The sequence below is a fragment of the Pogona vitticeps genome, chromosome 5, assembly GCF_051106095.1.
Source record: "Pogona vitticeps strain Pit_001003342236 chromosome 5, PviZW2.1, whole genome shotgun sequence".
In the NCBI taxonomy this organism is placed as follows: Eukaryota; Metazoa; Chordata; class Lepidosauria; order Squamata; family Agamidae; genus Pogona; species Pogona vitticeps.
Window position 1 is genome coordinate 118,732,200 of NC_135787.1, and position 26,611 is coordinate 118,758,810.

General features: G+C 40.7%; 2 protein-coding genes across 6 annotated transcripts in view; one reads left to right on the top strand and one right to left on the bottom strand.

Moving 5' to 3' along the window:
• LAMB4 (laminin subunit beta 4) overlaps window positions 1-1,567 on the bottom strand; it is a 63,215-nt gene extending 61,648 nt beyond the window's left edge. The window contains exons 1-2 of the mRNA XM_073000648.2: window positions 1,455-1,567; window positions 566-653 (exon numbers count right to left, since the gene is read on the bottom strand). Of these exons, the coding sequence (XP_072856749.2) occupies window positions 566-599 (34 nt within the window). The 5' untranslated portion in view covers window positions 600-653; window positions 1,455-1,567. The remainder of the gene's footprint in view (window positions 1-565; window positions 654-1,454) is intronic.
• Window positions 1,568-10,809: 9,242 nt separating this feature from the next.
• The window catches only part of ERGIC2 (ERGIC and golgi 2), a 32,987-nt gene continuing 17,185 nt past the window's right edge, over window positions 10,810-26,611 (top strand). For 2 of the 5 annotated variants that reach the window (XR_013545686.1, XM_078394380.1), the window contains exons 1-5: window positions 10,836-10,975; window positions 15,982-16,049; window positions 18,985-19,136; window positions 22,307-22,415; window positions 26,186-26,232. Coding sequence is in view for 4 of the 5 variants with exons in the window: in XM_078394380.1 (XP_078250506.1) it covers window positions 19,031-19,136; window positions 22,307-22,415; window positions 26,186-26,232 (262 nt within the window). In the remaining variant the exon portion in view is untranslated. Of the gene's footprint in view, window positions 10,976-11,190; window positions 11,332-15,981; window positions 16,050-18,984; window positions 19,137-22,306; window positions 22,416-26,185; window positions 26,233-26,611 lie in introns of those variants that run through there. The other 3 variants (XM_020797009.3, XM_073000647.2, XM_078394381.1) reach the window with 3 other exon arrangements.

Sequence of the window (26,611 nt, forward strand, 5' to 3'; positions counted from 1 at the left end):
GATGGTTAAGAAATATCATACAATATCGCTTGAAAAAAAACAAGCTAAATATTCAGCAATGGGTCACTAAGATCCTAATCCCAGTCTGATACATTGGTAAATCACAACTAGAGTAGGCCCATTAAATCAGTGGAATTTAAATAAGTGTTGACTCACCAAGTCTCCACTGATTCAATGAGCCTAATCTAGTTGTGACATGTTACTGGATTTGAGCCACTTTTGGACCAGCTGAAAGATTACAAACGACAAACTACATCCCAAGAATTTATCACCAATACTTGTGTACTGCAACTCCAAAATATGTCAACATTATGCTTGTATGTACTACAGTACAATACTGGTATAGATTTGCCTGAACGGGCAGTATCACAGTGTGGAACACGTAGTCAAGAATGCACACTTGAATGCACCAGTAAGCCCTTCTGCTCCTGTTCAGGTGTGCCGCATAGCCTTGCTGCCTCTTAAGACATCCATGTTGCAGGCTGCCCAGTCATTATTGTTCAAAATAAAACAGATGAAATATACAGTAAGATTCCCTGAGCATGTTTAAAATCCTCGAACTTACTGAGTTTCACAAGAATGACCAACAGAAATCCCATGTTTATATGTTTTGTTGATGTGATCACATCTGTCCGAGCTTCAGAAGTACTGTACTGGCAAGTGAGGAAAAAAAAGACCAATTTTATTAATTTTTGACTCTCCCTGACATCAGAATGGTTCTTAAATATACACAGTATTCAAATAAGAAGGAAAAGAGGAAAGAAACACTGATACTTTGATTTTATGCCATTTCTGAAATTATTATCCCAAAAATGCACAACACAGCTGTGGCTAAATGTTCAAGGTATGGCTATGCTTTGTCATATGGCAATTTAGTCACATTTTATAATGATGTTTGTATATCAAAATAAATCCAAATAAATTCACCTAAGGTGTTAGTCCTCTTGGGTGCCACTTCTTGGCCAAAAAATAGAACATAAACTTATCAAAGAGATAAAATTACTTTTGACATAATTTATGGTTTTGTATCAGAGGAATCATTTTTAAACATTTTAGTAGGCAAGTTCATACAGCACTGTTTCTGCAGAAAGCCAACGACAGAGCTTGTGCCTCTAGCCCTAAATGGCAGCAAATATACACACTTTTGACTGGTATTCCTGATAGAGAGGTTACTGCAAAAGTACTGCAGAGATCTAAATGGCAGGACACTGTGTAAAGGACCACTGTTGAATAAGGTGGCACTATTAGAGAATCTGTCTATTAGCTGTAACCATAGTTTAGTGTTATCTCAAAGGATGTGATGCCTGTTACGTCTGACAGTTCACAGAACATAACAGAAGGTAACAATCATTAAAACCATCTCTAGTCATATATTACCATCATGCAAACATCAGAAGATATTTTTCACGTCCCCATTATATAGGAAGATTGTTGCCACTTATAAAGTGTCTTACCTGGCCTTTGAATTATATATGATTGTAGAAACAGAGGCAGCAAAGTGAAGGCAGTGGAGCAAAGACGTATCTCTGAGCTGGAGCTATGAAAAAGTGCACTTCCCCTCAGGCACCTGGGTGTAGATGAGAAGGAGGACTAAAAACCTGCCAAAGAGGTGATTTGTTAAACCATTCTGCCTGGGTTTTTTTCCCCTTTTGGCAAAAGCAAACACATTAATGAGAGACAATGTTAGGTTCATTTCCAGTTATAGTCAACTGCAGTATTCCCTTTACTTAGATTTAAAAAAACCACTATAGAAAGAAGCCCATTTGTGAATGGGCTTATATCTGGATCAAGATTTTTCAGAAGAGCACAAATCACATTGTAAGCATTTTAGAATGCAAATACATATTATAATAAAAAGTGGGAGGCAGCCCAGTCTCAAATCCTCCACTAAACATAATTTCCTGGTTCAGATGAAATCAGACTCGAATTCAGTGAACACTACCTGCCTTTTCTGTTTCTGTGCTCAAGTGAAAGGGGGAACAAAGGGTGGATGGTTGCCTGATCCAGCTGAGGTATAGTAAGTTATCCAAACAGAACCAATGCCAACATGTTGAATCATTGAGTTCTCAGGTGTCATCTAACAGAGTACAGTGGGGTCTTGACTTGAGAACATAATCCGTATTGGAAGGCGGTTCTCAAGTCAAAAAGTCTGTAAGTCAAGTCTCCATTGACCTACAATGCATTGAAAACCGATTAATCCTGTAACAGGCCGTTTTTGTTCCATTTTGTTTTTTTTCTGGTCTGTAAGTCAAATCTCAGTCTGCAAGTCAAACCTAAATTTTGCGGCCAGAGAAGTCTGTAAGTCAAGCCGTCTGTAAGTCAAGGGTCCACTGTAATAAAACATAGTTTCAGCTCGAACTGAATTGTGTCAGACCACAATGGTGATGAAAACAATTATTACATGTGCAGCCTTTCACTTTCCATTCATTGGCAGTATAACAACAACAACACGCCATCAAGTTCCTCCTGACTTTCCAGAGTTTTCTAGGTAAAGGTTACTTGGAAGTGGTTCCCCACTACCTTTTTGTGGGGATGCCCTGGGATTGTGCAGCACAGATCTCTCCTGTGAGGAACAATGGGGAATTGAATTCCCAACCTCTGCCTATAGTAAAATTAAGTTAGTACATTATCAAAAAGGCATTCACATAATATCTGCAGAGTGGTGATATTTAAAAGAGACTATTTAATGCAAATTGGGGGGGGCATATGCCCCTCCAGACATATGTTGCTGAAACGGAACTCTTATCAGTTCCAGTCCACATGGCCAGTGGTGAGGCTGATGGTGGAGGCTGAAGTCCAGCAACATCTGAAGAGCTACACCAAAGGCTGGTCCTCTTTTTGTGAAATGAAGACTGAGGATGTTCCTACAAATAGCCAAGTTGGCAAGTGCAGAAATTCCCAAAGTGCAAGTTATCACCATTTTAGCCCTTAAGAGGCATATGAGATGCATCTTACAGCATTGATCCAGCACCCCTCCATTGACCAAGGTTGGGGACCACTGAAATACACCACACTGGGTACCCAACAGCTGCTTATGAGGTGGAGTTAAATGGGTCCAAATTAATGTGGTAGTACTGTAAAGTGATAGTGTTGTAGCACATTATCCCTGCATCTTGATGCATGCTAGCCTAAATGTCACTTTAGTCTTGGTTTGATACATAGACCAATTGATCCTCATCTTCCTCATGATTGTATCAGGTTACAGTTCAAATGAATGCTCTTTTAAAACCGTGCCATGTTAGGTTTTGCACTTCCTCTCACCACATTGCAGAAAGACAATTTCTCACAGGACCAGGGTGATTTTAACCATGCATAGCATTCGAAGTTGTACAGGAACAAGTGAGAAGTCTCCTAATTGTACATATACAGACTCTTAGAATGATATCATAGGCAAAGTTCCTTAATATATCATAATCAGGTGAACGCAATAGAAATTGCTCGTAAGGAATACTACTGTGTTTCCCCAAAAATAAGACAGGGTCTTATATTAATTTTTGCTCAAAAAAAACCTCATTAGGGCTTATTTTCAGGGGATGTTTATTTTACAGTCATGTCATCTTCTTCTGGTTGCTGCACAATGCTGCACAATGGTGGAGAGGGGTTTAACTTAACTGGGGCTTATTTTTGGGGTAGGGCTTATATTACGAGCATCCTGAGAAATCATGTTATGACTTATTTTCAGGTTAGGTCTTATTTTTGGGGAAACAGGATATGTTATACCTCAGTGTACACAGAATGATAATTTAGCAATTGCTGGACTGACTGCAATTCTACATTTTGTAAAAACACAGTTTCCTGCTTGTTAATGAAACACAAAAGCATGGAGGAATTCCAACAACCTACAGATAAAATATACCAGTGGTGCATAGTCATCCTAGAAAGGAGCTCTGAAGCTCTCCCTTCTGGTTTTCAATTCTTTGACAGTTCATGGCAGACAAAATTAAATTCTGATGCTGAAAGTATCACGACTAGATAGGCGGAATATAATATAAATTAAATAAATAATAATAATAATAATAAAATGAAAAGTGACATTAAAATTAATTATTTATATTTTTCTTGGGTTTTCTACAGCAAGAGTAATTTCTTTCAAAATATTGACAATTGCTGGGGGTTTAATGCAAAGAGAATCAAGTGCATCTGTGTCTCGTGCTATTAATATATAAATACAGGGGGTAAATCTTCTCTCATGTGGACACATAAATATTGCATGGATTCTGTGCAACACAATTAATTGTTCTTTAAATATTTTCCTTTTCGTTTCAATACCATCCATGCAATGTTTTATTTATAGATTTTTTTAAAAAATTATACAACAGTTTCATTAAGCAGTGCTTTACTCAAACGGCATTGAGTAAAGTCTTTGGATTATTAGATTCTTTCTAACTGAGCAAATGAAATATTTCATGGTGAGAAAGAAAGCCTGAAGTCCCCTTTGAAGTTTTCCAAAATGATTTCGCACCTGCGTTACAGGAGTCAACTTGCTTAGGAAACTTTTTTTACAGCGAAATATCCTCAGCATGATCTGCTGAAACAAGCCCTACTCAACAACTTTGCACAGGTTCTTTCTAATGTTGTAGCTTTAAGGACAACTAGAATCAAACACAACAGTTAAAAAAACAGACGGATCTAGTTTTCTTCAGATGCTAAATATACTTATAACATGGATTGTTAAGGGGGAGTTATAATCATTGGGTTCAGCACTGAAATACCATTGTAGGTTTCTGGATTTACAATGTTCTAAGAAGGAGCTGGAGATTTGACAAATGTATATCGTACTTACCAAGGAAGAAAACCTAAGAATTATTTAAAGCTTGATGTCAAAGGGTCAGACACACAATAGTGCAACCTAAAATTAACATACTGGTTAAAATTAGCATCACCCTAAACACAGCTGATATTTTCTAATTATAAGACTAAGCATGATCTTGCCCATTTAACACCTGGATGGGAGAACATCAAGGAATAGTAGAGATCTCCAGAAAGTGCTGAAACTATGGACACTGAAGTGGACAATACTGAATGGACTTAGGCTTGTCTGCAATCCTGGAGTGGGCCACTGCAGGCTAAATAGGGTTGGTTGAGGTCTGGTACAGGTGCAATATGCCATTTGGTGCTCTCCTTGTTTCCAAAGGACATATTTGATCTCAAACTACCCTAGTTGGTCTGGCTGACAGTTTACCATATTGTGAGGTGGCTCAAGAACGGGGCCAATTCAGGATATTGGCAAATTAAATACTTCTTTTGCTTCTCTGCAGATAGGGGTAAAAGAAGTGAAATTTTTGAAAGAACTCTGTTATTCCAGTGCAGATGTACTGTACTACTTAGAAACAACATTTAAAAATTTAAAGCTTCCTCCTGGAAGTGGGAGTAGACAGAAGGGGGTAATGAGGGACTTATCTTACAAGCCGATATGATGGTATCAATCAGGCTTTAGGTCCAAATACTGAAGAAATCTGCTCCTTTTAAGTCTGTTACAGGCGTGATCATCCAGAACCAAGCACAGCAGATGGACCGCTGGGTGAAGCATTACTCTGAGCTATATTCCAGAGAGAATGTAGCAACCGAAGAGGCACTAAATAACATTGAGTGCCTGCCTGTCTTGGAAGAGTTGGATAGCGAACTAACTTCTGGAGAAATAAAAGCGGCCTTGGATTCCCTCGCCTCCGACAAGGCACCTGGGAAGGATAACATCCCTGCTGAAGTGCTGTAAAGAGATCATCACCACTGAGCTGTATGAAATCTTTTGTCTTTGCTGGAGGGAAGGTGGAGCACCACAGGACATGAAGGATGCAAACATTGTCACATTGTACGAGAACAAAGGCAACAGGGTGACTGCAAAAACTACCATGGCATCTCTCTTTTCAGCATTGTAGGGAAGCTGCTTGCCCATGTTGTACTGAAGAGACTCCAGGTGCTTGCAGACAGAGTCAATCCAGAATCACAGTGTGGATTTCGAGCTAATAGATGTAGGGAACAACAAATGTAGGGAACAACAACAGCCACTCTCTTTGTGGCCTTCATAGATCTTACAAAGGCCTTTGATTTGGTTAGCAGGGATACCCTCTTTAAAATACTTCCCAAGATTGGATGTCCACCTCAACTCCTTAACATCATCAGGTCCTTTCATGAGGGAATGAAGGACACTGTAGTTTTTGATGGCTCAACATCAGAGCCCTTTGACATCCGAAGCGGAGTGAAACAGGGTTGTGTCCTCGCGCCCACCCTATTTGGGATCTTTTTTGCTGTCATGCTGAAGCACGCCTTTGGAACTGCAACAGAAGGTATCTATCTCCAGACTAGATCAGATGGAAAGCTCTTTAATCTCTCTAGAGCAAAGACCAAAGTCCATCTGAAATGCATGCAGGACTTCTCTCTTTGCCGATGATGTAGCCATTGTTGCCCACTTTGCTGAAGACCTCCAACAACTCATGAATCGTTTTAGCAAGACCTGCCAAGACTTGATTAGCAATCAGCCTGAAGAAAACACAAGTCATGGGCCAGAGCATAGGCTCACCTCCCTCTATTACCATCTCCACACAAGAATTGGAGGTTGTTCCTGACTTTGTGTACCTTGGCTTAATGATCTCTGACACTCTCTCCCTAGATGTCGAGTTGAATAAACGCATTGGCAAAGCAGCTACCATGTTCCTTAGACTCACAAAGAGAGTATGGCTCAATAGGAAGCTGACGACACATACCAAGATCCAGGTCTATAGAGCCTGTGTCCTGAGTACACTCCTGTACTGCAGTGAGTCCTGGACCCTTTGTGCACAGCAGGAGAGGAAGTTGAACATATTCCATATGCATTGTCTCCAACGCATTTTTGATATCACCTGGCAGGACAAAGTTCCAAACAGAGTATTCCTAGAACGAGCTGGAATTTTTAGCATGTATACATGTGATTGGGTTTGGAATAGGTTTGGAGCAGCTCAGGTTTTTGGGCAGGAAATAACTAGGAGGCTTCATTTTGAACATTAACGGGTTTATTAAACTTGGTATTAGGTGAATCAATAACAACTTCGATAGGTTCAAAACAACTTAACTCTGGTAGATGTCCATAAGATCTTGGAAAGGTGTTTAGAAAAGAATTGTCCCTTTTTACTGAGGAGCTGGACCAAAATGCTCCTTGTCTGATGGTTTCCTTAAGGGAGCGCTCTTCACTGCACAGATCGTGCCACAGCATGGGTGGCGTGCCCAGTCCCCTTGAGTGGTGGTTTGACGCATCTGGATGAACCACCTTCCTTGAGTGACCTTGGCCCCTCGGGAATACCACCACTGTCCATTCTGTGGTCTCTGTTACAGTCACTCCTTCTTTCCTTGAAGTCGGGTCTGGCAATAGTCCTCCCACCTTCAAACTAGGAAAATCCTGTAGGACATCGTGCGCCTTTTTGTACTCTCTCCCTCCTCTTTCTTTTATCTTCCCTTTGGAATTCTGAAGACTCTCATCCCTCCTTCCTCCTTTTTATCCTCCTCCCATACTGGCAATATTAACTCCTCTCCTTCCTTTCCCTTTCCTTCTTCAACCAAACAAATCTCTGTCTTCATTTCAATTTCCTCCTTCACTCTTTCAATTACTCCTTCTCTTCCCTCTTTTGATATTTCTGTTACAGATTCCTTTATTTGATGAGATGGCGCACTCACAACATCTACTCCTCTCTCACAATATATTACTAAAACAGCGACGTTGACATTGTTTCAGGCATGTCATGAGAATGGCTGACCGTCAGATTCCAAAAGATCTCCTGTATGGAGAATTAGTGCAGGGAAACCACCCCAGAGGGAGACCACAGCTGCGATACAAGGACATCTGCAAGTGGGATCTGAAGGCCTTAGGAATGGACCTCAACAGATGAGAAACCTTGATATCTGAGCATTCAACCTGGAGGCAGGCGGTGCATCATGGCCTCTCCGAATTTGAAGTGACATTTGTCCAGCAGGCCGAGGCAAAGAGGCAGTCCCAAAACCAGCAAAATTAGGAAACAGGACAGGGGACAGATTGTATTTACCTTCAGCGTGGAAGAGATTGTCACTCTCAAATTGGCCTTCTCAGCCACACTAGATGCTGTTCCAAGTCCTCTATTCAGAGCACTTTACCATAGTCTCTTGAGACTGAAGGATGCCTAATCTAATTTTACAGGCCTGACGGAGAACTTGTCTACAGCCAAAAGGAAGTGTTGACTCTGTCAATCCAAGTGAGCCTTGCTGTGGATTTGATTGTAGGTTTGCTTTGGTTGACAGCTGCCCGCAGCTTTCTGTTTTTCAATTTGTTTGTAAGTGGTGCAGCGCTGGAATAACAAAGTTTTAATATAATTTTCCACTTCCTCTGCCCACCTCTGCAGAGGAGCAGAGGAAGTGTTTCATTTGCCCATATCCTGAATGGGCTCCATTCTTAAGTCACTTCGCGATGTGGCAAATTGACAGCTCAAGGAGCCTTAACAAGCTTTGAGAGTTGTAAGGCTTGCTTTTGTTCCTTTCACAGTGATCACTCACACTGGAAATGGATCAAACCAGAGTGATCCTACCCTCACACAAAAAAATAGAAGTCCCTAACAGAGGCTCAGAAAGGTGCAGACAGAAATGTTCTGGGGACAATTTGGTTCACTCCAGCAATTACATTGTGTGATTGCTGGGAAAAAGGAGCAAAACAAACTATTGCCTCAGCAGACCAAAATGCCCATCTAATTGCACCCTTATACTGCTCCAGCTTAGGCTGCTTCCTATGTTCTTTTGATTAGTATTCACCACAGTAACTGGTTCACTATACTCAACCACAATACAATAGCATATTCCCTTTCAGTGTTTTTTTTTCTTGGAAAAAAAAGGTCCTGGAACTCTTGGATTACATTTCCCCAGGAGCAGATGGTGACTGAATTAGAACGAAGAGTACAGTATTCATATAGTGGACAAGCACTGTTGGCACAAAAGTGTGTTCAAAATCACATGAAACAAAGCAGCCAGATTCTGAAAGAAGGCCTTGGTTCTGTAGCTGCCTGAACGTTAGATAGGACCAGAGTCTTGGTTGGTGAGAACTAACTAAATCCTGACCTTAAAGTTAAGTTTTAGACCAGGCAGTATAACAATACAGTAAACATCTCTTACTTAAATCCAGAAAAAGATTTAATTAAACAATTAATACAACAAAAGGTATTGGAGTTCAGTTGTACCAGGTTTGGATTTCATGACATATGCCTCCATTATCCATGGTGGCTAGGTGGAGGAGTATTGTATTTGCCCATGTTTAATTTCTTTAGGTATACATACATGTATTTATTTACATAGCTGTAAGTAGAAGAAAACACACATTGATGACAGAAAGCGAAAACCACTGTCACATATCTGATGGCTACAGAGAAACATTTAATACAAATGTTGTTAACTGAAGAGATCCCAAAAGTTGGCTAACTGTCTCTTTTAACATCAATCTGAGATGTTGATGTGCTTCTGTTTCATTTAGTAAGATTTCAAATGGAAAGATATCATTTGTAGCTTCCCTTAAAAAATAGGCATTTGACATCTCAGGACCACTGGTGAACAGCTGTTGTCCCAACCCCATATAGTGTACGAACATCTATCAGTCTTACAACATCAAAAATCAAGATTTACTTCCACCCGTAAAGAATACCAATTTGGCTAGCTACAATTCAGCATTCAAGTGCCTCCCTATGTCTTGGGACCCCCTCCCATGTGCCGAGTGCTACTTATTGTGGCATTAACGCAGGACACAGGTGTTGCCTAATTCAAGGCGGTTCTCCTACACATAGTGCCGTGTTCACAACTGCATTTGCATCTGCATCCTTGTAGCATAGGGATGAGAAGCATGCAACCATCCAAATGTTTTTGGATTGCAATTCCCTACCAGCCCTTGCCATTCGTCTGCCAATTAGGGCTCATAAAAATTACACTCCAACCATATACAAAAGGCCACCCAGGTCCCATCGTTAGAGCAGCACCTACAGCAGTGAATTTGGGGTGGGGGCTATTTGCCACACTTTTTTTCCCATTGGCCGCCAGGAGCGAGATTGTGGAAGTAAAAAGGAGCAAAGGTTATTTGTTTACTTGCTTGGGAGCAAAACAAAATTGCACGCACGGCAGCCGTTAAAACTAAGTTAAATAAAACGGAGGGGAGGGGAGCTCCGCCGTGCCCATGTAGCCCATGTACTTTCCTCCCGAGGTGAAGCAGCTTGTAATGGTGTTGGGACATGTGCTAATAAATAAATAAATGGCAACATATTGCAGCATTTTAAAGACTCCCAGATTTATTTCAGTGCCAGTCTTGAAGGGTCAAAATCCGCTTCAGCTATAGGGGTGCAGCGAGGAATCCTTCTCCCGAAGACGTTAGAACAAAACCGAGCTAATACATGGGAGAGGAACGAAATAGCAGTACAGTATTTATACTCCGGCAAGCCCGCCAGGAAATCCGCGTGTCATAAAAAGAACACGAACTCAAGAGATTGTGATCCGTGGTGAATATTATATTCCCCCCCCCCACAAGCCGAGTACAGTACAGTACTGTACAGCTTCCGCCTAGGCTGTGACAGCCAGCTGCGTCCCCTACAGACTGTGGGTGGAATTGCTCGCAGGCCTCGCAAAGAATTTACCCGCTTCCTGGGAAGGGAGGGGAAAGAGTAACAACCACCATAGAGTCTAGGAGCCCTAGGGGGATAGAGGAGCCTTCACTTCCGATCCCTTGTCGTTTCTCCTCCGTTCCCGGCCGTTTCCTGGCAAAAGGAAGAGGGGGAGAGGACTGGGCGGTCGGGAGCAGCTTTGTAATTGGTCCGGGTGGCTGCCTGCGCTTTTCCTCCTTCCTTTCCCGGTTCCGAAGATTTTTGTGGCGCTGCTGCCTTCCCTTGCGGCTTATCTGCTCCCATCCCGGTCAGAGGCGAAGAGGGACGGGGTCGTCCTGCTGCCCTCGCCGAGCTCGCATGGAAGAGGGGGAGATGCGGCGAGAACGGTGACCGCGGTAGGCTGAGAGGTAACATGTGCCCCCCCTCCGCGGTTCCTTTCCTCCCTCGTCTCCCTGCGTCCCGCATGCCTCCTGTGTCCTGTCTCCCTTTTCTGCCCATCACACCAATCCACTTAAAAACCGTGGGGTGAGTGGGGAATCGGGGTACCTCCTGTGTCGGAGGTAGTCCCGGTTTCCCTTCTGTTCGACCTGGCAGTTAAGATCCTCTGCCTGATTTCAGAAGTGGCAGTTCACACGTGACGCTAAAAGCGCTTCTTCTTTGTGTCAGTGTTGTTCACGCGGAATAGGAAAAGAAGTGGTTTCCAACCCGTAATATGGCCAGGCTAAAGGGTGGCGAGTCAGAGCAGGTGTTTCGTCCTGTGCAGGTAGTTTGAAATAATTGTGATCCCTTGAAACTATTATATTAGTGGCCGAAAGTTGGCTCCGGTTCTTTTTGCCTCGTGTGGATGCTGTTAAAGCAGAGCTTGGGACAGCTCTGGCAACCTTAAAATATGCAGGGGGACTGATATAGATAGTACATGCATCCTGTGTTAAAACGGCCTGAAAGTGATTTGCAGTTTCAAATGTAAACCCAAATCGGGCTGTAGATTTCATTTCGAGAAAGCTTTTCTCTGTTTTCTGTACTGTGTTATATTTTCGTGTACGTGCAAATAATGCAAGAGCTGTTCAGTGTTGATAAGGTGGCTCTCGGCAAAAATGCCTTTAAGTCTTACATCACATGCTAACATTTGTAGATGATGCAGTCTGAATTAAAACACCCACAGGAAAGTCTCTTTCCTTCCCTTATCGATGTAACAGTACTTGAACCTCTTGAAGTACATTTGTGGCCAATTACTTGAATAAAAGTGAATGCGAACAATGTTGTGCTTGTTTAGTATACAATCCTAGTGGTCTCTTTCTTGAGTAGTGCCCGAGTCCTATTAGGATTTTATTCAGGAATAAGTGAAACGACATATATTGTGGCAGAAAATTCAAAAGATGCTTGTTGCCTGCCTATTTGTATCCCAGGCATGTAAGCAGGGGTTGCAACCAGGCAAGTGACTGGTTGTCACCACAATTTATGTGATTTTGTTCAGAGAGTAACCTGTTTAGAGAGTAAAGATTTTACTCTGAATTAAAATCCCAGTCCAATTCTGGCTAGTATATCTTCTACCTTTCATTGTTCTCCTCTGTTCTTTTTATGGTCCATTACTTTATGTAAAAATATAGAGAGGGGAGAGTTGCAGAACGTCATTTGGTGATTAATTTTAAGGCTGTGATCTTTCTTGTTTCTTGCATTGAAGCAATATGTACAGAGCAAACTTCTCAGAAATGTTTGCAATGTGGTTTTAAAAGAACTGTGTAGTGTGTATGAGTATAATTCTCATTCAGCAGAATAAAAAACCCTGTTGTATTGGATGATTTTCTGATCATATGAGAATTCCAATGTGTTGAGGATTAGCAGTAGGCTTAGATTTAGTGTGTGTGTGTTCTCTGTCATCAAGTTGGAACCTACTTATGGTGACCCAAATAGGGCTTTCAAGGTAAGTGAGGTGTTTAAAGAGTGGTTTCACCTGTTCTGTTCCCCAAGTGAGGATTCAAACCCTTGTTTTCTGAGTTCTAGTCTGTTACTCTATCCACTACACCACCCTGGGAATTTAGAGTTTGAGCTGCATTTATGTGATCTGTATTCCCTGTTCTCACTTCCTCATTTCACCACCTAGACTGGGGCCAGTCTACTGATCAGCAGAATACATCCCTTCTGCTTCTTGATGTCATGGTTTGTTCAAAAGTTTGAACATGGTTTGTTCAAAATTTTTGTCCCAGTACATTATATTAGTTGATTTTGGCCTGAATGGTTCGTATATACTGTCAGAAAATAAAATCATAGTGGTGACGAAGAAGAAGTAGAAGAAGAAAAGTATTATTGGGAGTACCGTATGTGATACACTTCCTCCTACATTGACTAACAGGTTGCTGAAGGTAATCTGGCAGCTGTTGATAGGCTGCAGTCAAAGAGGTGTGGTTAGAGGTGCAGGTAGCCTTGCTGCAGATCTGGATTACTGTTAACATCCCCGACAGTTGTTGTACCTGGACACATTTAGATGATGGGTGTGCAGGTTCACATAGTAAGTTTTTGTTGTTTTTTCTCATTACTGTTGCATTGTTGCTATGCTGCCTTTTAAATTTTGCTGCCTGTCAGCCACTCAGTTCAGTAATGCTTTATGGAAGGAAACAATTCTCTCTGCTTGGTAGGATTGAGCATTTTTTCTGCTGCCTCAGATGCTCTTGTTGCAGCAGTGGTAACAGCATTCTATTCTGAAACTGGGTGGAGGATGCTATCCTGTGATACCAGCGTTTCTGTCATTTCTTTTCTGCTTCTGATCACCCACCCACCAACTCCATCATCTCTTCTTTGGTTCAGCATTAACCTGAGGCTGATGTAGTGAAGCTGCAGGTGGGATATGGGCTCACATTTCAAGAATGTTGTGTGTCCCCTTGCAGTGCTGCAGGAAGTCTAGCCCATGATTTCCTGCTCTGCTGCCATTGTGCAGTAGGGCATAAATGGCACTGCAGGTTAGCTTCAAGCAACCTTGAGAATTCTGTGATCTGTGTTTAGTTATGGTTTGCTCAAGCATAATAGGAAGGGAGTAAAAAGGACAGCATAAATCTAGCAAATACTCATCATAAGTACATCCCAGAAGAATGACTGTGTCATAACTAAATTACATCATTAGTGAATGTCACAAGTAACTAACTGGATCAGAGTCTGCCTTCTGGTGGAAACTATCATTCTATTGGTATCTTATTTTTATATTTCTGCTAGGTTTGTCAAACTGGGGTCATAATGTTGAAGCTTTATGGAGACCAGAACAGACTGAGGATGCTGCCATGATTTCTGCCCTTTTTGTATGGCAAATCTCCCCATTCCTGCCCCACTCAACTCCTGATTTTGCATTCCAGGTTTTCTCCAGCTACTGACAGCAATAGTCTTCCTAGCAGAAAGCATCAGGGTTTTCTTGTGATGGTGAAGGTTATTTACCTTTTCCCCCTGCCAACATCTGTCAGTTCTCTGTATTTTCCATTTTCAAGCATCTCGGAACAGGAGACAGACTGCATTCTTTAAAAGCCTATTTTGATTTTTGATTTAAAAAATAAAATATTATTTTCAATTAACACATGTCTGGTGGATATTATGCCTTCCACAGACATCCTCTCATCTTTCTGTGAAAGAGCCAGCCCATGTTTAAGAGTGCCAACCTGTGCCGAAGCTCACCTGCTTTGAAAAACACTCATTTGCATTAAGTTCAACATAGGCCATTCCAGGACACAACCTTATGTCTGAATTATTTTTATACAGCAGTTCTATGTATGATCACTCAAATGTTAGTCCCATTCAGTTTAGTGAGACTTAAACTCATGTAAGTATAGAAATGTAGCTTTCAAATAAATATCTGTGCTCTTGTTTATTAGACCTGTTCAGGAAAATTTCATGGGCATAAATTACACAACACAGTGATACATGTCAAAAGAACATGGAGCATAAGCTTCTGATCAGAAATGCTTTTTTAAGAGTGGGACTTGTGGTATAATAAGTCAACATCAGATGCCAAAAATCTAAATACAAGTAGTCTATTATTTTAGTTATTTAATGTGCTGAAAATCAGGCAGCCAGGAAAAGGGAACAGGCAAGAGAAATTTGCCTATATATTTGCCTAAAATAAATAATTGAAAGGCATCATAGATTGTAATTTTCTCCTTGAATCTGTAAAGATTCGTATGTAACACCAAACCATGATTTACGTGACTAAGCTTAGTTTATCCTCTCTCTTTTCTCCTCTCCTCATTTCACTCACTTCAGCTTCAGACTGCGGTTGGCAGGCTGGTTTGGAGAACTTGCGTAAACCATAGTTTGCCAGTTTGGATGTAACAGCAAACAGATTTGCTGAAGATCATGAAACATTTAATGAAGTAAAGCATGCAAGCATAAAGCTCATTCCTCTATGTGAACCATCTGTAGGAGTCTTCCCCTTGCTTTTTAATATACTGTATATATGCATGCCTATGCATAAATGCCCTCTGCATCCTCTGATACTCTTTTAATCATAAAACTGTCTTTCTTGCCCACTAGCCAGTACTGATCAGTCTTTGCCATGTCTAGGCACCCTTCTTTTTCTTTGGCAGCCTTCTTGCACCTCCTGGTGGACTAGCTTTAAGCTAGCTTCATTGTGGATCAAAGCAAAATCATAAAAAGGTCAGCGGAATTATTTTCTTAATGGGTAGGTAGGATGCTTGTGCTTGACATACTTGCCAGCTGTGTAAGTAGCTTGTCAGGAATTCATAGAAGGAAAATATTTGGAGGCAGCATGGATTTTTTTTTCTTTTCCACCTGCCATGCAATTAGTACTAAAAAGGCTGTTTATAAAAGTGAGAGCTTTGTAATTCATGCTTACAGATGCCTGGTAAAGGATCTGTGAGGTTAATTCTGTTTCTTTCTCTCTGTTCACCCTTCCCTCCCTAACTACCACATCTACAGATTGTCAAGGTAACGTACTGTACTTTATTGCTGGCATGCCTCCAGTAGAAGCACAGCTGTGCCAGAATTGTGGATTTATAAGCATGGTTCTGAATCTTATACATTTTAACGATCTTTAGAAACTGAACTTTTTTCTGCGGCAACTTCCAGGGCCCATTCTTGCCATGATGGATCTGAGAGCTCTAGTCCATGAAGTAATTTACCAAGCTCTGTGTTTTAGTCTGCATCTTCCCAGTTTTTCACTTGCTTTTTGTCGGTTCTTCAAACCTTTGCTCTTTTGATCTGCTCTAGACCTCTAGTTTGTACTTGGGATAACTCAGCTGTCTCTTACTGTCTTCTGTACTTTCATGTAACTTGTGTTTTTTCAGTTCTCTTGGACATGCTATGAAGGAAAATATTATAAAAGAAAAGGGGTAGTGCAAATGAGGAGTTTCCCCTAGAGGGCTATGCACAGAATTTTTTTTTTTTTGCACTAATTATGGATCTTTTCTTGCCTCAGAACCTTTGCCCATGACCCTGCCGTCTTCCTTCCTCACTGCTGAATAGCTACTCCAAGATAAACAGAAGGTAAGGCTATTTGTATGTTAGAATCCTATCGCTCTTCCTATCTCTCTCTCTCTCTCTCTTTCCACTTCTCCCTCCCCTCCCTTTTATCCTGTGCTTTCATGAGTGAAATTGTTTTTGGATGTTAATGTCTTTGACTTTCCAGGGAAATTTCAAGTAGTCTGCTTTTAAGCCCAGTTTCTGTAAATGGGAAAAGCAAACTGTGGAATTTACATAATGCATAGCACACGTTGGTGGGGAAAATGCCTTTTGGGTTGTGAAGCCTAAAATAGCATTATGGTAGGTGAGAGTCTTCAGAATGGACGGCTTCATTTCAGTTGGAATGAATGTAAGGCAGAACCCACTACAGTGTTTTAGTCAGGATATATATTCTCTTTGGAACAACATAGTACAGTGGCCATAAAATAACCCTCATTCTAGATCTGCTGAGTAAAATCAATGTTGGAGCAAGGTGAGAACTTTTGCAGGGGGAAGATGAGCAGGCAGGAAGGCGAGTATTTGACCCTTTGTTTGCCAGTATTGTTTTCTGGTAACCATGATTCCCTTAGGCTGGTTCTCCCCTGGCAGTCTCCAAAATTGAAAATCAGTCTGGTAGAAGGGGAAAGGTTCATAGTATAGCAGAAGGGAGCAACTGTGGCATTCCAACTCCCATCGTCTTCTGCCAGTGGACGTGTTGAGTTGGGTAGGTCAGAGTTGTGATTAAAAAAAACTTCTGGGAGGACACACATCCTGATTGCTGTAGTGAAAGGACCAGGATTAATAGAACTGGCTTTCCAAACAGGCACACCCTTTGTACAGCAGAGGCTGGTATGCAAACAGATTTTGTTGGGTGGAAGATAAGCTCAGGCCACAGTGGTGCATGCTTAAATTGCATCCAGATTGTATCATTACAATGTGCTGTGCATTGATCTATCTTTGGAAACGTCTTTCAGTTTATAGACCAGCGGCAATGATGGGCATTTGCCCATGGCATCATTTTTCCCTATTCTTTTTCAGCTACACTGGTTGCCAGTTTGTTTCTGGCCACAGTACATGGTGTTGGTTTAAAATTGTAAATACTTTGGATCCATGAGGTCCCATCTCCTCTCATACCATCCTGCATGCTCTTGGACATCTCTTGGAGAGGTCCTTACCAGTATCCCTTCTGTGGCTCAAGCGCATTTGGTCAGGGCAACATGACCAAAGAGGGCCTTCTTGGTGATTGTGCCTATATCATGAAATGGATTATTATATGAGATCCATTTGTTCCTTCCTTCTTTCCTTGCTTCCTTTTCTTCTGCTTCCAGCAAACACTTGTCTTGCGAGGCAAGCATTAATGCTGTGCTAAACCCTCATTTTAGCATGCTTTTATTTGCTCAGCCGATTTCCATGTTTATGGTACCATTTTATGTTTTTTACAGAATTGCTTTGATTTTAATTGTTGTAAGACACCCTGACTATTGCGAATGCTCTAGAAAGATGTTTTATGTTATTTCTAAAAAACAAAGAACTAAGATGCTAGAACTAACATACTGCTTCCCATGTTAAGTGACCTGATGCTTCCAGAAAGTCCAGAGAAAGAAGAAATTGTCCTTCTTCACTGTTGTTTTTATAATTCTGAGTCAAACGTTTGTTGGCTATGAATGTGGAAAATGTTCAGTTTCCATAATGCTCTTTTCCACCACTGGTGGATGTGTTTTAATTAACTTTATTTTATTATTATTGAGGGGGTTTCAAAAGCATCTTTCAAGATAATCCCTACATATTTTCAGTAATCAGTAAAAAACACACAATAAGATTACATAAAATGAACAATAAGATATACCAGCACATAAATCAGTACGTGAGATAGAGTAATTATATAGAAATAGCAGCACAAAAAAGCATTAAATCAGTGGGAGCAGAGTAAACTGTTACAGCATTATACAGAAGCAACTGAAATAGAAAGGTCTTTCCAGTCCATCCAAAGGCTCACCAAGAATGAGGCAAACCTATTTTTCTGGGGAAGTTATTCCAGATATATACACCCATCATGGAAAAAGACTCATCAGCCCAATAGCTTTTGCTAATAGAGTAGAAAGCAGGTCCTCAGACACCATTGTGGCAATATATGCTCATATGTAGCCATCTTCCATGAGTTTGCTTAATCTTCTTTATGGAGTCACATACCTCTGACTTTGTAAGTTTCCCATTTAAAACATAACCCGCTTATGGATCCCATTTCTTGCTGAAAAGTCCCACTTCCAAATTAACTGTACTAGGCAACCACTCTCCTGAACATTTCTTGATTGCCTTATGAAATGGGGTCGAACTGTCGGTTACTACCAGGGCTCCCTTTTATTACCACACCAACATGCTGAGCATCTCACTGGAGACAGAGTTGTGGGAGCAGTTAAATAGCAAAACCACTTTTCACTGTCTTAAATTGTCTGTCATCCAGAAAGGTCACAGGAAGCCTAGTTGCTGGACCATAGAACATTTTCTCTCCTTTGCCATCTTATTGCTGAGTGGGCCACAGGCACTCTCAAGTGAGATAGAAGTGACTGACATTGGCAGGAGATTTTAAAAGAGGCTATAGATGACATGCAGATTTAATTCTGGTTGGACTCTGCAGATGTTAAGAATTACTTTCGTTTGGGAACCTGTGGCCTTCCAGATGTTTTTGGACACCATGAGTCACATACAACATGGTTGTCAGGGATGAGGGGACTTGTAATTAGTCCTCGTCTGGAAGACCATAGGTTTCCCAACCCTGCTTTAGCAGGAGAGGGTAAATACAGTTATTGCTTACATTCTGATTTCCTGGGGAGTAGGAATTTTAAGTGCAATAACTTTATTGACCTATCTTTTAAAACCCCAAGGAGTTTTCTGATAATCCTGTCAGGTGGTTTCAGGTATTTTTTGTAGTGTCAGCACTCAGAAGGGTATTTATCACTTACTACGGACGGGACTCTCTCAGACACAGAGTGGATATATGAAGGAAGACGTTGAGGGATCTGCTGAAGATGAGGCGACTGAATCGGAAGAAGACCTTGAATTTAGTGAAAGAATTGGATGCCTTCCCAAAAGTTCCTGAAAGCTACATAGAGACTTCAGCAAGCGGAGGAACAGGTAACCACTGTAGATGGAGGGCTTTTTGTTTTGAACGTGGTGGCCTTTGTGTGTGTTCCTTGAGGATAATCATTGCTTTCAGTGAAAGAATGGTGCTGAGAGAAAAGGTCTTGAAAGCTGGACCACCGTTGATTGTTGACCTTATTAAACCAAGCCACCATAACAGTTTTAGCTCATGGGTTTTCATTTTCTTAGTAAGATGAAGTATTAGTATTTTGCTGGACTAGAGTTTGAGAAAAAACATACCAACATGGTTTCAGTTGAGTTTGTGAAAAATGTTACAGCTCTCACTACCCCACAATGCCCAAATGGCTCTTACTGGGAGTTCCACCCATTTTCCTTCCGGTTTGAGGTGAGAATTCTTATCCACCTACACCCAACTTTCATTCCATTGATTGTTATCATTTGGCCCTAGAGTTCTGGATCAATGATCTTGAACTAAAGACTTCAATAGCAATATTAGAAGTGATAACTTTTTAAAAAATTATATAGTTTTGTTGTTTTTGTGCTTGATAATGGTTCAGATCTTGAGAGGCTCTCACGCCTTTGCTCCTGTAGTTGGAAGGCTTTTTAGCAAGCTTAGAGTCCCAAAGGCTCTCTTCACTGTCAGCTGTTTCAAGAGATGCTTTCAAGGTTTTTGTATGCTAATTTGGAGTAATTTGAGCACATACAAAGCTTTCAGTCAGAGAAGAAAAAACAGCCCAATTTTTTTTATGTGTGCAAAAAATAAAAAGCCTCATGACCAGGAATGAGTTCCCACTTTGGGTGTACCACACTAAAGTGAGTGGTGAAGTATATAGCATTTTGATAGGGGCACATCACTTGTACTCTGGGGTCCTGAGATTCCTTTTAAATCCTGTCCTGGAAGCAAATTGAATCTGCCACACTGTCTCTAACAAGCCTTGCTGGCAAGCTGGTTACCTTATCTGGGAGTTTCCCGTATTCAGCTGACAGGACTATGTTCAGCTCTTATTAATTCTCCTTTAGCATCTTGAGAAGTTCTAATTCAAAGAATGATATCCTGCCTTTCAAAATGCTGATTGGAAGGACCAGCATCTCTAGCATTTCAAGAGGGGATATTACATGTGGATGCAAACAAAGATCTTTTGGATCCTGAGGAGGAAGGTACACACTTTCTGGTGGTAACAAAGTATAAACTAAATAATTAACAATTTGCTGCCTTTTAATGGTACCTCAGAATCTGGCATCAAAGGCAAGCTTCCTTACCCAGCCTAGTGGCAGAGCTGGTCCCAATAGGTAGCTGCAAGTAACTTTTTATGTATTTAGAAGTTTCTGGCATGTGCTATATTTATATTAGCAATCTTCGAATTGCAGAGCTGGAAGACACCCTATGGATCACTGAGTCAAGCCCCTGTCAAGGAGACGCAGTGGGGAATCAAATGCCATACCTCTAGTTTCTGCAGCCAGATACCGAAGCCTCTGACCTATTCAGCTTCATAAATAATAATGAATGATTTGAGGCTACATCTTCTTTCCCTGTCCCATTCTTCACAGCTACGCTGTTAGTCAAAAGTCCTGGCATAATAAGAGAGCGATACAGGAAAGCTTATTCTGCAGTTGGAATGCATAGCCTCCATTTTTAGCATGATCGTAAAGCAATTATATTTTGCCTGCTCCAGTATGGTTATGCAACCTGAATGAAACATTGGGCTTTAGAATGGAACATACTGTACTAGAGATTTGCCATCCATTTCTGATGGTTTTCTCAGGTGTACTTTGCAAGCTCACCTGTCAAAAAGTGGCCTGAAGACTTCTTTTTAAACTTTCTTTACAGTTACAAAACAAAACATTCCCTTTCCCCTTCTTTTGCTTTATTGCCTTGTTTCTCTTGTCTTACTGACTGTGATGTGCCCTTTACTCCCTCCACCTATTTTAATGAAAGCTGTGAAGGCTCTTTCGATCTCCAGGGCTGAACCCCAGCCTAGCTTCTTTCAGCCTTTGTTAGCCCAGTCCTCTAAAGCGGTGTTTACTTGTAAATCCTCAGCCAGCATGGCCTTGTGACAGTGGTGTCCTGTAGGATCTTTAGTCCTTCAGGAACAGCAACAGAAATGAATGTGGGGAGAGGAGAATCTTGATTCAGGAGAGGGTGCCATGGATATAGTATTCCCACTGTGCAGCAGAAGGTAGGAGAGGGTGGTAGCATCCAAGTATATATTCAGGATCAAAGATGTTGAAAGAGGATGCAGGCGTGATAGTGTTACCCAGGGCATTTTGTTTGTTTGCTGCTTCCAGCAAGTGGAACACTCTTGTACTTCTTTCAAAAATACACGTTGTCAAATGTATTATTTTTAGTGTTGCATTTTCTCAAATGAGGTCAACATATATATCTGTATGGATAGATGTATGGACATTCACACCAAACGTATTCTTGCCATAGATTTATTTCCACAACTTCCCTGTGAGGTAGGTTAGGCTATAAGATAGTGACTGACCCAGGGTCACCCTGAAGCCATCATAGTTTTGACCACCACTACCCTGACAAGCTCGGCATCCAAAGTACTATCTTGTTGGCTTTCCTTGGCCCTTGAGAAAGGGTTCTAAAACTGTGGATGGAACAAAGTACAGTGGTGCCTCGCTTAACGAGCGCCCCGGTAAATGACAAAATCGCATAGCGATTTGTTTTTTTGCGATCGCATTGTGATGTTTTAAATGGGGAAAAATCGCTTTGCGATGATCAGTAAGCTGTTTCACTTACTGATTTTCGCATAGCGATGTTTTCCCAACAGCTGATCGGCGGTTCCAAAATGGACGCTGGGTAAAAAACATGGCTGCCCGCTGTGTTTTGGGATGGATTCCTCACATACCGGGTAGCGAAAATGGCCGCTGTATGGAGGATTTTCACTTCAAGGTAAGTTTTTGCTCATAGGAACGCATTGAAGGGGTTTCAATGCATTCCTATGGGCTTTTAAAAATTGCTTAGCGATGTTTTTGGTTAGCGGCGATTTTTGCTGCACCGATTAACATTGCTAGGCGAGGCACCACTGTAATCAGGTATGAATGTTGCAGTCCTATCATAAAGCAGTAAGTAGACCTGTTCAAACAGAAGCATTCATTAAAATACTAAATAAAAAAATTGTATAGACTACATGTCTTTTTTCCTCGTGTAAATTCAGGCAACTAACATCACATGTCGTCTGTTTCTTCCCCAGTTTCATTAATTGCATTTACAACCATGGCTCTCCTAACAGTAATGGAATTTATGGTATATCGAGATACCTGGATGAAATATGAATATGAAGTGGATAAGGATTTTACTAGGTAATTTTTTTCCTACTTGTTTCTTTTAAATGTATGTTGATTGCAAATGCTATTGTAGTCTTTTAAAATGTCCTTGCTGCCTTAAGGCAGTAGGTCTCTTATTTCAATTTTAAGTGGTAATGCCTTGGTAACGGCTACACCCATGTGCTTGAGAAAGCCGAAAAACATCTCCTGGGGCAAGGAAGGGGAAGAAATGCCCTTTCCTGTGCCATAGAAGGCAGCAGAGAATCCAAGCATAAGCTGTTTCAGGGCATAAGCAATTAAGTAAGAGTACTGGCATGAAAGCCCTCTTGATTTGTTTCCTGGGTAGTGTTGCAGAGGGCTTTTCTGTGTAGCTGGATCCCATTCTGCTTTAGTAATGTCTGCAGGAAGTAATCTCATGGATTGGGTAACTGATTTGGTCACTTAGAAGTTCCCCATCACACGTTCACATTGGTTGCTTGAGAGATTATTGCTGCGGGAAGCAATGTACATTTCAGCCACACATAAATGGCCCCCGCACCAGTTTAGCTACATAGATATTTATCAGCATCCAGAATCTAAAGGTTTGATTGCCAGTGGACAATTTGTTATTCCACCTGTAATATCTGTATCATCCAATTTGGTTGTGAAGACTACAGTCCAGTCCAGACACAGCCATGGCCTGCAGGATGATGTAGACCTTCCTGGCAAATGTGAATTCTCCTGGCCCTTCCCACAGGCTTAAAAATGGTTAACATCTGGACCCAGTTGGGCTTCCAGGCCTGATTTAAAGTGCCAATTTTTACCTTTCAGTTAGTGAAGCTGAAGGACTGCTTGTCTCCACAGTCACCTTCTTGAAACCTTAAGATCTTATAAGAAAGTCCTTTTCTGCATACAGAAGCTTTGTCACTACTTTTCAGTGGCTGCTCTGTCCTCTGTAGAAGTTTATCTTAATGTTATCATAGTAGCAGGCCTTTTTGTTTTCCTTTTTGTTTTCTGGGACAAATCCAGATTTGTTTTTCATTGGGGGTTATAACTTTTAATCTGCTTCAGGCCCCTAACTCATGCCAAACTCAGTGTTATTCATAGTTAATTCTGGTGACAGTGTTATATATAACCTGTTTAAAATTTGTATGGCGTCCTGGGGGAACCACATTAGAGACTAAGAGAACATGGCACCTTATACATGGAATTTATTGTACTGGGAATTTATTATGATTCCTCTTGCAGGTTTTTTGCCATGTTTGCCTGCTGCGTGTTTGCTGTGAGGAATCATGAATGTTTTGTCCCTCTATTGGATGCCATTGTGATCTTAACACTTGGAAAATAACACATGCAAATGGAGTGTTGTTTATCTTGGCTCCTTGCTTTGTTGTCATGGAGATAATTGGGCAATGTCTGTTTCAGTTTAAGAAAATGAGCCCTGCTGGATTAGACCAAAGGCCTTTCTAGTTCAACTTTCTGTTCACAAAGAGGCCAACCACATACCCGTGGGAGACCTCCATGTCACACTTTCCTCTTATGTTCTTAAGCAAATGGCGGCGACAGGCATGCTGGCTCTGAAACAAGAGTGGTAGCTTATTGTTTGTGTTGTATTATGTGATAATGATAACATGCAGTCAGTGCTTGGAAATATGGAGATGTTGTGTTCCTTGCTCAGAGGCACCAATTGAAGAGTGACATGCCATGTATTCTATTGTTTTGTCAATTAAATTTGACTATGTAGTTCCCCCTAAATTACATGAGAATATTTAAGTGCTCATATTTACAGTTTTAACTCATGTTCTGTGTGCTTTTCACTATTCCTTCACATATTAACAACTACTGTGGTGGTTCAGTGTGTTGGATAAATCTATAGACTATATTTTAATTCACACAATGCTGTCATAGTTTAGGGGCTACTTCCACAGTAGTTTCTTTACATACTAAATTCTATTTATTCTTTTCACAAATACACTTAGGACTCAATAAACCTACTGTACGTACCTTTGTTCAGATAGAAGTGTAGCCATTCTTTTCTGCTTTACTTCCTTGAAAAGTTATCATGGCAAGCTGAGTTATAGTAAATCATGGGATTAATGTTAGGGTATTTTAAATAATCCTTCTTACAACCAAAGCTACTTTTCAAGCTTGGCTTCAGCAGTATTACTAGACCCCAGAAGAAAATGCTTCACATTTTATTGGGATTATTATTTGACTGAGCTCCCGTCGCTTGTCGCAGCTCCTCGCCAACCTAGCAGTTAGAAAGCATGCAAATGCGAGTAGATAAATAGGTACCACCTCGGTGGGAAGGTAAAATGACATTCGCTAGTCACACTGGCCATGTGACAATGGAAGCTGTCTTCGGACAAGCGCTGGCTCTGTGGCTTGAAAACGGGATGAGCACCGCCCCCTAGAGTCGGACACAACTGGACTAAAAATGTCAAGGGGAACCTTTACCTTTATACTGTTATAAGCCATCTGGAGTCCAAATCATAGAAGACAGTCAAAATGAAATAACATAAAATGTAAAATAATATTTTGTTTATAAATCAAGCAGACAGTTACTGGGATTGAGATCCAGAGCGGATGGTTAAACTAAGTAGTTTTAAGAGATATATGAATGAAACAAAAAAGTAGGGGTTTTGTAAAGATGAAGTGTTGTTCACTGCACTTCGAGCGTAGCAATCACACTGAAGCTAGTTAAGAAGTAACATTTATGCTCTTCTGCCCTGGTTGCCAGTTGTTTAACAGGCCCATTTCAAGATGTTGGCTTTAACCTTTAAAACCCTTAATGTTTCCTGATGATCTAATGCACTGGTTCTTAACCTTTGTTACTCAGATGTTTTTGGACTGCAATTCCCAGAAGTCTTCACCATCAGCTCTGCTGGCTGAGGTTTCTGGGAGTTGCAGTTCAAAAACACCTGAGTAACAAAGGTTAAGAACCACTGATCTAATGGATTGCCCATCTCCTTACCAGCCTGTCCAGACATTACGATTCTCAGGAGAGGCCTTTTTAAACTTAAAAGACCATTTTAAAAGCCCACCTAATAAACACACAAGAGGGGACCTTCTCCTCCATGGCTGTTAGGCTATGGAATGCATTCCCTTTCGAGTTTTAAGAATGAAGTCAAAACATATATTTTTAGACTGGCATGTGATGTCTAACCTGCCCTGCTATGCTGTTTCTAACTGTATCCTTTCCTGACTATAATGGTTTTAACATATTAAATTGATTTTAATGGCTTTACATTAGTATTGGTTTACATTATTTTAATTTTTTTAGTTAAATAGGGTTTTATCTGTTATCATTCTTTAAAAAAACTTATAAGGTGCCTTGAATGCTTTTTTAGTGGAATGGTGTGGTGTAAATGCAGTCAATCAATCAATCAATCAATCAATCAATCAAGAAAGAAAGAAAGAAAGAAAGAAAGAAAGAAAGAAAGAAAGAAAGAAAGAAAGAAAAGAGTTGTTCAAGTCTCTTGTAGTGATAATGTCACATACCAATTTATTCCTTAAAATATTCCTTATATATTGTAAAGCTATATTCCTCCTTGAAATTCCTTAGGGAATTATCAAGAGCTAAGGAGGATTTCTGATGGCTCATCAGTATTTTATAACATGGAAGATGTTTCTTCAAATCTGGCTATAGTTCTTCTGGTTTCATTTTGTCAGATTTCATTATATTTGTGTTTGCATGTTGATGTTAAGAGTTCAAACATATATACAGTAAACGGTTGTGTCATATCAGCCATGAGTTATTATATATCATATGAACTGTTATATGACAAAAGTTATCAGGAAATTGACTTTCTTCTTTCTTTTTCTAGTAAATTAAGAATCAATATAGATATTACTGTCGCCATGAAGTGTCAATGTAAGTATTCCAATGCAATTTTTCCCAAGTTGCGTTACTGCTTTCTCACTGTAATTATTTAGCAGTAATTCAACAATATAGTCTGTTTCCTTTCTACATCTAGAGGAGTTTCAACATGAAGGATATTTTTTAAAAAATGTCCCAGATTCACAGGCTGAAATCCTGTAGTAACTTGCAAGTAGGGGAGGTCAACTGAATCAGTGGGGATTGAGTGAGTCATTTTCTTTCAGTTCCACTGATTCATTCATTGGGCCTACTCTGATTGTAACTTACTATTGGATTTCACCCATACTGTTGTCATAGGATCGTACCATCTTGTGATTTGCTGTCACACAAAAGCATTTTCACTGTTTGAATAATTATTTGTTTGCCCTGGATT